Below are 12,120 nucleotides of genomic sequence, written 5' to 3' on the forward strand. Positions count from 1 at the left end.
TCATTGGAGCGCGCCGCCCGCAGTCTCCGGAAGCGCGACGCAGCGAGCGGCAGGGTTACCAGGGAAACCGAGCCGCCGCGTCTCGCCGGGTCCCAGACGCTTAGAGGCCCTGTGGTAGGTTGACCAGGCTCCCTCTCGGGAGCGGCCGCCCCTCGGGTGTAAACTGTGGGTGTTCAGTCAAGGATCTTTCTCTGGCCGGACCAAGACCCGTGGAGAAGTGCGGGTCAGGAGGAGGGGAGCAGGTTTCCTCGGGCTGGTGTTGGGGAGCGGAGGGCAGCGTTTGGTACCGAGGCGCCTGCAGTTGTCTCTGGAAAACTAGATTTTAATATGCCTGGCACTCAGCCCCCGGAATTGGATGGGCCCAATGCGAGGACCCCGAAACCCAGCAAGAGGGGGTCTGGCCCATGCCATCCCACTCACCCAGTGGTCTCTCCAGGCCTTGACCCCAGGGATTGCCTCTTGGCGTCTGAAGGCATCTGAATGAAGATTCTGGGCTTCTCTCCCCAGATGCGTGATACTGGGATGGGCTGGGGATGCGGGATTTAACAGCTGTGGAGTTCCCCAGAGCCCCTTTAGCTCTGCATTAGAGGTAAGACGTCCATGAATAGAATTGGATCTACTTATGGGTGGTAGATAAAATTACTTTTATCAGGTCGTAATACGGGGTAGTAGAAGGTGCATGAGTTTTGCAGTTAGAAAGATCTGAGTTCAAATCCATTATGATATGGTGGTTAACACTGACTATGGGATTGGACTGCTTACCTTTGTTCTGCTACTTATTAGCTGTGACCCACATTTCTTTCTGTGCCTCAGTTTCCCCATCTGTAGAATGGGGATAATAGTACCTAACTCATAGGGTTGCAATGAGAATTAAGTGAGTTAATTCATGTAAAGTACTTAGAACCTTGGCAGTAGTAAACCCTCAAACAATGTTATCTGTCATTTTACTATTATTAAATTCCAGCACCTACCACTTACTAGCTTAATGACCTTGGCTAATTTTCCCTCTGAACTAGTTTTCTTACTTCTGCAAGATTATTGTGAGGCATAAAATAAATAATGTGTATAAAACACATGTTAGGTCATCAATAAATGTTAATTATCTCCACGCTCCAATATCAGCCTTAAAACAACAAGGCAACTTTCTGGCACCAAACTCTTTGTCCCTATTAAGGAGGTTTTTACCCTTTAACCTTATTAGGCTAAGCAATGCCAATAGGTATTGCTGTTAGGTATCATGGTTGACCAAAGGAATAGATAAAAAAAATAAAAAGAAATATAGGAAGAAGAGATAAAGAAAGGGAGTATATATGACCTAGGTTACTACTTGAGTCATAGCAACTGTTCTTTTGGGTTTTGTTGACTAACCTTCATATAGTCCAATAATACCCTGTATGGGCTAGAGGGACCAAGATTTAGGTTTTTGGTGCATTTATATTAGTTCTGAACAAATCTAAACACTGCTTTTCTGTAGTTTTTGGATAGTTTCTAAGCGGTCTGTTCCATTCTCTGTTTTCTAGGTTGCTAGGATGGACAGGAGCCACAGTGCATTTTATTAGCTTTGGTTCTTTTCTTTAGTTGTGTCTCTAGTCCTTTCCTCTCTCATTACAGCTGTAGCTGTGTCCTTCCAAAACCCTCTAAGGCTCTCTTTGATCCTTTATCCAGTGGCCATCCCTCCATTTCCTCAGCTGCCCATTAGACTCCTCATCATTGTCCAGGGATGTTGTGTATACTGCAGAGTTTGATCATTCCCATCACGTGTGTCTTTTGGTAGTGCCAGGAATTTTCCCACACACTAGCAACCAGTCACTTTTCTTCTTGTCTGGAGAAGACATCGTTGGGGATTATTGCGAAAGGGAAAACTTTGTGGCTGGCCTTAGACCAATCCCCTAGTCTTGCCCTTCCCTCGGTTGATGTATTGATACAAGGCAAGGTGTACACGTCTGGCCTGAACTGAGTTCTCATCTCTACCCTCAGCATCATCATCATGTCGAGCTGCCTCTTCCTCCTGAAGGCACTTCTTGCTCTTGGGTCTGTGGCATCCTGGGTGACTGCAGGAGAGCATGGTGAGCTATCATTTGGGATCCCTGGCTAACAGCAATAGAAAACGACTAGAGAAGTCATCCCCTGCCTCCTCCCAGAGTGAGGGTCCTCATCTGGGGGGATGGTCTTCTCTGTAGAACAGAACTGGACGCATAGATTCTTGGGACAGCCAGGATAGGTCTTCCTGGCTTTCTCTGTCCTCTCTGGAGATAGCACTTCCAGTCTGGCTTACTAGAGGTTCTAGCTTTTCCCGAGGGCTCTCACCCTAGGGTGAGAATAGGATCGCCCCAAGCTTTCTGTCTCTCTCTCTGCAGAGTGGCTGGTCCATGTGTGGTGCTGGGTGCATGTTAGCAGCTGTGTGGGAGAAGGGGAAAGTGGTTGCAGAAATATTTTGTTTTGAATTTATTTATTTATTTAATTTATTTATTTTTGGCTGCGTTGGATCTTCATTGCTGCGCGTGGGCTTTCTCTAGTTGCGGCAAGCAGGGTCTACTCTTCCTTGCGGTGCACGGGCTTCTCACTGCAGTGGCTTCTCTTGCTGCGGAGCACGGGCTCTAGGCTTGCGGGCTCAGTAGTTGTGGCTTGCGGGCTCTAGAGCGCCGGCTCAGTAGTTGTGGCGCATGGGCTTAGTTGCTCTGCGGCATGTGGGATCTTCCCGGACCAGGGATCGAACCTGTGTCCCCTGCATTGGCAGGCGGATTCTTAACCACTGTGCAACCAGGGAAGCCCCAGAAATATTTTTGACAGGAATTTTGGAGAGACTAAAAGTCCCCGAAGTACATTTGGCTTCCATTCCCTGTTTCTTGAGGCCTCGCCAGTTGCCCCAATCTCAAGTGATAACTTTTGCAGTGAAAGAAGGAAAATGCTCTCGCGATAAGACCCCATGCAAAGAGCCATACCGGGAGGATGAATCCTGTCTGGCTAGGCAGAAGCACTGCAGCGCAGGCTGTGGTCGGCTCTGTCGAGCAGGCACCCCTAGGGTATGTTGGCTTGAGAGGCGAAATCCGAGTCTCCTTTCCGATCTTGCCTCTGGGCTAGATAGAGCCAGAGAGCTTCCTATCTCCTAGGTTGGCTCTTGAAATTTAGCTCACCTCTTTTTTCCCCTTTTGGGGGGTCTCTTCTCCTTTAATCACTCGTGTCCCCAGTTCTTTGCCTTCTGTCAGGAGAGAACAGGCCATTGATTATCTGCATCTTATACTTTGAACTCAGGGTTCCTGTTAAGGCTGGCCTCCTTCCAGCCAAACCTCCCCAGGTAGCAGGCCCCTTCCCTGTACCCAGTGGCGTTGTCTGCGCCTGGCTGCAGCAGCTCCTTTGGGCAGCCTGCCCGTAAGGGAGAATAGAGTGTTGTACTCTTTGCCAGGACTCTGGAGGGCCAGCTCTGGAACCAGAGCCTGGGAATCTGTCTCATGCGGGTCACTCACTGTCAACTTGTCAGGCCTGGTACAATCTTTGCAGTGTTTGAAGGTGATGGCTGAATTGCGGGGGCTGAGGGTGAGGCCGGCCGCCAGGCGAGGCAGCTTGGTGAGCTGCCCTGGGCTCTGGCCAGCCCAGATGGGGCTTCCTCTTTCCTTGGAGCTTGGCCGGTTAGAGTAGTGATCTCTCTGCACCTCTCCCAGAGCCCACTGGCTGAGTGGGGTTCCTCGTCTGGTGGGAAGTAATATTTCTGCTGGGATATTAGCTAACTACTTTTTCCTGGAGGAGGGCTGGCCCACTCACCCAGCGGGACTCGTTGCTACAGCCCACTGCACAGGGAATTCCCCTTCCTGGGCTATGAATAATCTCTACTTTCATTAAGCTCTGATTTGCCAGAAGCTTACCATAGCCTGTCCTGTCTGTTTGGTAACTTGGAGGAATGTCAGGGTGTCTGAGGGCACAGGACAGACCCTGGGACCTGCTCCCCTGAGGCAGTTCGGGTCTGAGCATGGGTCTGAACCAGGCTCCTCTGCTTGCTGGTTCTGTGGCCTTGGACAAGTCCTTTCATCTCTTTGAACCTCATTTTTATCATCCTTAAAATGGAGATAAGGGTATTTATCTCATAGAGTGATAATGCAGTGTCCATTTGGGCTGCTATAACAGAATACCATAGACTGGGTGGCTTATAGACAACAAAAATTTATTTCTTACTATTCTGGAGGCTGGGAAGTCCAAGATCAAGGTCCAGCAGGTTCAGTGTCTGGGAGGGCCTGCTTCCTGGTTTGTAGCCTGCCGTCTTTTTGCTGTGACCTCACGTGGCAGAAGGGCAGTAAGGGCCACTAGTATTCATGAGGGCTCCAGTCTCCTGGCTTAACCACCTCCCAAAGACCCCACTTCCAAATACCCTCACTTTGGAGATTAGGTTTCAACATATGAATTTTCGGAGAATACAAATATTCAGTCTACAGCATGCAGTTGAGAAGAAATGCACATAAGAAACTTGTACAAAACCTGCCAGATAATACCTGACAGCTCGTATAGTTATGCCCAGCACCTTGCTGTTCAGGTTCCCTCCCAACTATCTGAGGTCTGGCTTGTCTATTCACTTGCTCACTTATAAATGGATTCAGTACATATTGAGTGTCTACCCTACCTGGCATTTGGGCATCCTGGGGTGAGCATGGTAGCCACGGCCCTTGCTCTCATGGAGCTCACCCTCTGATGTGAGACACAGTAAATAATCATAAACGAGCAAGAATAACCACCAGTCGTGATGAGTGCAATGAAGGGAAAGAAAAGAGAGGGAAAGAGGAGGTGTCATTTTAAGTTGGAGAACGAGAAGGAGCTGGCCATTGGGTGGAGTGCTATGAAGAGGGAACTGCAGGGGCAAAAGCAGTGGAGTGGGGCAGGGCTTACTATTTTAAGGAGGGGAAAGGTCAGTGTGGCTGGAGGAAAGAGATGGTGAGGGAAGGTGGTTCCAGTTGAGGCAGAGTCCAGGATTTGGGGAAGTCTCCGGGGCCTCTGTCTAAGGCTTTATTGTAAGTGCAATGGGAGGCCTTTAAAGGGGGCTATAAAAGCAGGAGAGGCCTGATCCGCTTTTCATTTTAAAAAGGCTACTCTGCTGGTGTCTGAAGAATGGATGGGGCGAATGTAGAAGATGGCAGGCCAGTTGAGAGGCCAATATGCCAGGCTGGGTTGGGGGTGATCATGGCTCAGACCAGGGTGGTGACAGTGCAGACCTGGAAGAGTGGCAGACTTGAAGTACTTTTGAGGGTGAAGCTGACAGGCCCGGGGAAAGAAGTTAGCACATGTGGGTGTTGAGGAAAAGGAAGTGTCAAAAAGGGTGGTGAGTGTCTGGCTGGAGCTGTTGGGTGATGGTGGTGGTCTTTACTGAGAAGGGGACAACTTTGGGAGGCGGAGGAGGAGGTTTTGGAGTGAAGATTCAGATTATGGCCTAAGAGTTGTCCCCTCTGGCTCCCTTATGGCCTGCCTTCCACCGCATGAAAGTTGAACCCTCCTGATCCCCCGTGACCCTCTGTTTTGCTTATTATGACATGTGCATTATTATTATTTTTAAAAAACATTTATTTATTTATTTACTTATTTATTTCGTTGTGTTGGGTCTTAGTTGTGGCTTGCTGGATCCTTAGTTGTGGCATGCAAACTCTTAGTTGCGGCATGCATGTGGGATCTAGTTCCCAGACCAGGGATCAAACCGGGGCCCCCTGCACTGGGAGTGTGGAGTCTTTTTAGATAAATTTATTATTTATTTATTTATTTATTTTTGGCTGCATTGGGTCTTCGTTGCTGCATGCGGGCTTTCTCTAGTTGTGGCGAGTGGGGGCTACTCTTCCTTGTGGTGCGCGGGCTTCTCATTGCAGTGGCTTCTCTTGTTGCGGAGTGCGGGCTCTAGAGTGCAGGCTCAGTAGTTGTGGCGTGTGGACTTAGTTGCTCCGTGGCATGTGGGATCTTCCTGGACCAGGGCTCAAACTCGCATCCCCTTCATTGGCAGGCGGATTCTTAACCACTGAGCTACCAGGGAAGCCCTGGAGCACAGAGTCATAACCACTGCGCCACCAGGGAAGTCCCACGACATGTACATTGTATCCTTCATATGCATTGATGGCATGGGCTCCCTGTGTGTTTGGGTCCCCTTTTTCTAAAACCTCACTGCTGGTTGTACAGCTAAGAGTTGACACAGCAGGCCCAAGACTGATATTCTCAGAAAGGCCTGCTCACAAGATTGGCCTTGGTGGGCTTCTGGGAATTTGGATTTTGAGACAGTTCCTGCCACCGTAACTAATAAGAGTGGTATGAGCTAGGCAGAGAGCACCCATGTGACCAGACCGCAGGAAGAACCCTAAGCCTCCAGTGAGCTTCCCTGGTAGATACCACTTCACATGTACCGTCACAATTCCATACTGGAGGAATGAAGTCATCCTGTGTGACTCCCCTGGGAGAGGACTCTTGGAAGCTTGCGCCTGGCTTCCTCTGGACTTCACCTCGTGCGCCTCTTCCCTTTGATGATTTTGCTTTGTATTTTTGTGCTGTCGTAAATCATGGCCATGGGTACAACAGTATGCTGAGTCCTGTGAGTCCTAGAGAATCACCAAAACTAGGAGTGGTCTTGGGGGTTCCAGACACACTAGTTTATTTATAAGTTTTCCTAACCCCTAAAACTGTCTACCACTGGGTCTTTTGGCAGAACTGAGCTGAGTCCCAGTGCTTGGTGATTTGGTTTTGGGTGATCGTTGCGGAGTGCAGGGGATCACCATGATGTGGGTTAAAGGGCAGTGGACCTAGTGTCAGAGCTGGGGGTTTGGGACCCAATTCTGTGACCATTGACCTCAGGCCAATCCTTCCCGCTTCTGGGTGTCTGTCTATTTACAAGAGAAGAGGAGTAGGTTTGAAGGCTCAGAGGGCCCTTCTTGGCTTAAGAAGTTTTGAAATTTATTTTCTGCCAGCAGCTGGCATTCTTCCCTAGGGGAAGGTTGGAGCTGGGGCAACGGTAAAGACTAAGTGTGCATATTTCCTAGGCTTCAGCTTTTTATTCTACTTTTCTGGTGATAGCTTGGGATCTTGGGATAGGGGCATATCTGGAGGCTAGGGATGACCATCCCCGTTCTGGCTCTCCTTCCTATTTCTCATCCTGATTCCTGCTAAGATACCTGTGAGGTGACTGGAAACCATGTGTTATGAGGAACTGAGCTTACCTAGCCTGGTAAAGCTAAGGCAGTGAAAGGCAGAGGATGGCTAAAGAGATGGCGTGAGCCATGTTTTTGCCAGGTCTCTGGGGATAGGAAAAGGACCAATGGATAGAAACAGATTTCGGCTGAGTATAAAGAAGGACTTCCTTATACCTAAGGCTGTCTAGCTTAAGTATAAGGATGGCATGGTCTGGCTTGGAGCTATTGAAGCCCCCTTAATTCCCGCTGTTCAAGCTGAGAGTAGGGGATTGTTTGGCAGGGATTCAAGCATCAGATAGGGTATTAGACTGGGTGGCTCTGCTGGGCACTGGTCCGTGGGGATGTGCTGTGACCCTCAGGGCTTCAGCCTGTCTTCCTAAGTGTCCCTTCATTGCTTCTAATATTTGACAAAACCCCAGGGACCTCAAGGAAGCCTGGCCTGGGAGAGGGTAGGGCTTTGGTCTCTATGCCTGGTCCTGAGGATGAGGGCAGAGGTAGCAGCGTCCTCCTGGCACTGGTTACTTCAGAGTTGGGCCCAGAAAAATGGTGGTATCTGGAAAGTGTGGTATTCTAGGCCTCCACTCTAGGGCACATGGTGACTTGGTGAGTTTATGTTGCTGTGTTTTTCCCTACCAGGGAGATTTTTTTTATGCGCAGCCTTCTCAACCGTGGGGTAAAAGGCTTTGTTCCTTGTTAAATGGATTTTAGTGTTTGTCAGACAGGTGGGGAGGTGTGGGGAGATACATCTGGTGGTTACAGTGACCATATTTTCTGAATAAAATATATCAAGACACATAATTGTGACACAAGCGGACAATGGCAAAAAATACTTGAAATAGGGGCTATTCCGAAAAATCCTAGGATGCCAGGTTATTATATCTTGATTGTTTAGCTGCATGTATTCTCTTGGAGTCCAACACTTGCTTTTTCCATCATGTCAGAGTTCCCAGAGCCAGGTGTGTCCAATTGTATGTACATGTTCGTTCTCAGAGGCACTGGGCCAGTCCTGTCTCGGTTTTCTACAAAGCTTGAATTGCCTGTCATTTTCCCCTCCATTTAAAAAACTTGAAATAAACACTGAGAGGAATGAGTCATGGTGAGTGGGTTTGGTTTGGATGTGACTTCTTGGGTGTGCCTGCCCCCGTGGACCTGGCCTGTTGCCCACATGTCTTAAGGATGGTGTAGTAGAAAGAGTGCTTCATTGCAAACTGAGAAGCTGAGTTTTGTCCTGCTTTGCCGCTGACTCACTCTGCAGTTCTGGGCCAACCCCTTCTCTTCTCTGAGTTTCATTATCTTCTTAGGGGCTGTGAAAGGGCACATCAAGAATGTGTTTGGCTACATGAAGCAGAAAATGAAACCAACAGGGATTCTTCTTTCTCACATAACAAGAAGTCCTGAAGTCAGCGCCAGGGCTGGTGTGGTGACTCCATGATGAAGCAATTTCTCTGTCTCTCCTTTGCAATTCTTGACTTTGTCTTCATACTGGGTGCCTCCTGGTTGCAAGAAGGCTGCTCTGATTCCTTGTCTGTCTTTGGACTGGAAGAAGAAAGAAATGAGAGGGCAGTTTGACAGCTGTATTCCCTGAACCAACAATGCAATAGTTTTCCCAGCTTATATCTTAGTTTGTGGTCACCCCTAGTTACAAGGGAATATGGGGGAAGCAAATCATTTTAGCTGACTGGGCTCACTGCCTCTCAGAACAAGCCTGGGGTTCTATTCACAAATGCTTCAGTTATTTATTGCCACCTAACAAACGATCCCCAAACTTAGTGACGTAACGCAGTGCATTCTTTTTTTTTTCCCCAAAGCCCCAATCCTGAATTCATCAACATTAACACAGTGCATTCTTTCTCACAGTTGTGTGGCTTTGTGGGTTGGCTGGGCTTAGCCGGGCAGTTCTTATACCCAGTGGCACAGCTGAGGTCCTTCATGCAGCTGGGAGCTCCCTGGCAAGTTCCACTGTGGCTGGAATGTCCAGGATGGCCTCTCCTCCTCCAGGTTCTCTCTCCGGAGGCGTCTCACTATCCCGCAGCCTAGCCCAAGCTGCTTTGCAGCACGGTGGGTGGTTTCCAAGAGGGAGTGTTCAAGCCCCAGTACGCAAGTGTTGCTCAAGCCTCTGCTTGCATCATACTTGGCTGGTGTCCTGTTGGTCAAAGCAAGTCACCCAGTCGAGCCCAGAGACGGTATGGGAGGGGGCTACCCAAGAGCGTGTATTCCAGCAGCCAGCAGTGTTGATGTCGACCACAGTAAGCAAGGAGGGAGGATGAATATGGGGGTAGCAGCTAGTGCATTTGCCACAATGTGTTAGACCTCAACAGTGCTTTTCAGTCTGTGAGTCTGGATAGCTATTTAGTATTTTGTGGTCAGCATTAAAAAAAAAAAAGAAATAGAATATGAAGTATCAGCATTGCATATACATGTATGCACATAAATATGTACATTTTACACATAAATAGGTATAAAGTACACATGGGACTCAATGGAAAATGTATTTTGTACTCAGAGTCCCAATAAAAATAACTGGAAACACTGGGCTTGAATACCTCTGGGCCCCAATGCTCTGATTTTATGGCAGAGTTTGGCGGTGAATGTCCTGCAGACCCCCTTCCGTGTGAAGAGCTGTGTGATGGGGACGCATCCTGTCCTCAGGGACATAAGTGCTGCAGCACTGGCTGTGGCCATGCCTGCCATGGAGACATTAAGGGAGGTATGTTGGCTCTTTGGGGAAGACTTGAGTGCTCCTGGGGTCCCAGGGTTGGCTTGGGAGGGAGCCATCTGTGGCCTTCTTCTCTTTCTCTTCGTGGGAGGAGTCAGAGTTCTCATCTTTCCAGTCCTCCTAGCCCTTCAACCCAAAGCAGCCCTCCTCCAAGGACCAAGGGGCCCATGTTGGCATTGAAAGAACTAGAGGAAGGCAGTGGGTGTTAGTAGGAAGCCCAAGCATAGGGGGAGAGGGTGGTGCTCTGGGAGCCTTGCTCCTTCTGCATCCCACCCAGCCCCAGCCCCAAACCCACAGAGGTATCAAGTCCCAAGGTACCTCTAGAGAACTTCCTGTGGGACACCATTTGGAAATCATTAGTCCAGATGCTCTCTTGGGGCCCTGCAGGGGCTTGGATCCTTGAACTTCAAGGTTTTCCAGCCAGATCTTTGGTTAAGATCTAGTTAGAATCAGGGATGGATTCATCTGGAGCCTCTAAGTCCCAGATGGGAACTTGGAGTCATTGCAGCCAACCCTCCTGTCTCTATACCTATGCCTGTTTATCCCACAGGGCGGGGTGGCGACTGTCCAAACATTTTGGCGGGCCTGTGCATTGTCAGCTGCATGGTGGATGAGAACTGCCCAGCTGGGGAAAAGTGCTGCAAGTCAGGCTGTGGCCGTTTCTGTGTCCCGCCAATCCTGCCACCCCAGCTGGCCCTGAACCCCAACCGGACCATCAGGTCTAATTTTGAATTAGGTGAGTACAGCCCATTGTTATCAATAACAATGGCCTTAACTGCTATGTACAGAGCACTGGCTTAGGTGCTGGGTGGGGACTCCAGAAGGGCAAGACAGTTTTTGCCCTGGAGAGTCTAGTTGGAGAGAAAGATTCTATGTCAGAGATCAGAACCCTTGTATAGGCAGTATGCACATATAGGTGATGCGAGTAAGTGTGGCTGCTTGGGAAGGTCCTTCTCCTAGAAGTAGGGTTTGATCTGGGCCCTAAAGCCTAGGCAGGATGTGACCAAGGGAGGAGAGCCCAGAGAACATGCTGCATGCGTGGTCTGGTGACGGTCAGCAAAGGCACAGAGGGGGTAATGTATGTGATGTGTTTGGGGAGCTGGGATGGGGGTGGTGAGAGAGTGTGTAAGGGAACAGACAGGCTGTTTTTTGAACAGTAAATGTAAGGTTGGTCAATGAATGATAAGAGTCTTCAATGCCAGTTTAGACTGGGTTGTCTGGGAAGCAGGGAGCTATGTAAGGCCTTTGAGAGCAATCTTTGCCAAACTTCTCCAGGGTGGAAGGGAAAAAACATGTTGAGGAGCTGGAGCCAGGAGGGCACAGTTGTGACCTGATGTTTCTTCTACTTGCAGAGAGCCCGGTGCCCTAGCTGTCCTGATGTGTCCTGAGTTTCTTTGGTGACTCCAGGGGGCTTGTCCTGGTAGCCAGGAGAGGATGATGTCCTGGGGCTTGTGACACCCCCAGGGACTTTCATTGCCCTCTCTGCTCTGTTTCTGTTCTTGCTGCTGCCCTGAGCGTAGGAAACCCAGCCCTGGGCTTGGAAAGTGGGTGTGTGGTGCTTCTTTTCCCCAATAAAGGCCGATGCTGACCCTCTTGTCTGTGCTCCTTGAGGGCTAAGATGAGGAAAGAGAGCAAGGGGGTCTGAACGTGGCTGTGGGATTATGGGACTGACTTATTTAGGAAGGATAGGGGATCCCTTCTTTCTGAGAACACTGGAAATGGATGCTGGTTGGGCGTGGCCAGGGGGGAGAAGGATGGAAGCCAAACCCGGGGTGACTTGCCATAGGCTTGTCCAGGAGTGGGACAGTCAGGCCTCTTTTTGGACTTGCTGACCTTTCTTTTGTTGGAGAATGTGAGTTGGGGAATGGAACTGGGGTGAGTGGCTAGTTCTTTGAGTCACTTGGATGGTCCCACCTTGGCTCACTTTCCTTGGGGGCCAGCCCTTGGCTCCAAGACAGGTGTTTTGTCCCCTCCAGGTAGCTTTGCTGTAGGGAGGGATGTCTTTAGGTTCTTGGGACCAAGATAATTTTTAAAATATATATTTTTTATGTAGACAAACAATATATTCTATATCTTGGAGATCTTTTATTCTATATCTTGGAGATCCTTTATGCCATCACATACATTCTTTTAATACAGCTCCATGAAAATAACTAACCAGTTACCTCTTGTTGGACATTAACATTTTTTCACATATAAAAATCATGGCCTACTTTTGCAGATAAATCTGGGTAAATTCTTAGTAGTAGAATTCTAGTTTCT

General features: G+C 49.0%; 1 protein-coding gene across 4 annotated transcripts; it reads left to right on the forward strand.

The window, feature by feature from the left end:
* Positions 1–21: 21 nt before the first annotated feature.
* Positions 22–11,446, forward strand: WFDC3 (WAP four-disulfide core domain 3). 4 transcript variants are annotated; one of them, XM_060122845.1, is made up of 6 exons: positions 33–114; positions 437–589; positions 1,978–2,066; positions 9,718–9,849; positions 10,409–10,594; positions 11,211–11,446. In XM_060122845.1, the coding sequence occupies exons 3-6, from the start codon at positions 1,988–1,990 to the stop codon at positions 11,225–11,227; spliced, it is 414 nt and encodes a 137-aa protein (XP_059978828.1). In that variant the 5' UTR covers positions 33–114; positions 437–589; positions 1,978–1,987; the 3' UTR covers positions 11,228–11,446. The 4 variants fall into 4 exon arrangements, with proteins under 4 accessions (XP_059978826.1, XP_059978828.1, XP_059978827.1 ...); XM_060122844.1 differs by having other exon boundaries at positions 36–114; positions 508–589; XM_060122843.1 differs by lacking the exon at positions 437–589 and having other exon boundaries at positions 22–114.
* Positions 11,447–12,120: the final 674 nt, after the last annotated feature.

Source organism: Lagenorhynchus albirostris, chromosome 15 (assembly GCF_949774975.1).
Source record: "Lagenorhynchus albirostris chromosome 15, mLagAlb1.1, whole genome shotgun sequence".
In the NCBI taxonomy this organism is placed as follows: Eukaryota; Metazoa; Chordata; class Mammalia; order Artiodactyla; family Delphinidae; genus Lagenorhynchus; species Lagenorhynchus albirostris.

What these genes read in the sequence shown, in the direction of transcription:
- WFDC3 (XM_060122843.1), top strand. Translation starts at nt 1,988, where the DNA reads ATGTCGAGCTGCCTCTTCCTCCTGAAGGCACTTCTTGCTCTTGGGTCT. An exon ending in GGTGACTGCAGGAGAGCATG is followed by an intron (nt 2,067 to 9,717) that starts GTGAGCTATCAT and finishes ATTTTATGGCAG; the next exon opens with AGTTTGGCGGTGAATGTCCT. An exon ending in CCATGGAGACATTAAGGGAG is followed by an intron (nt 9,850 to 10,408) that starts GTATGTTGGCTC and finishes TTTATCCCACAG; the next exon opens with GGCGGGGTGGCGACTGTCCA.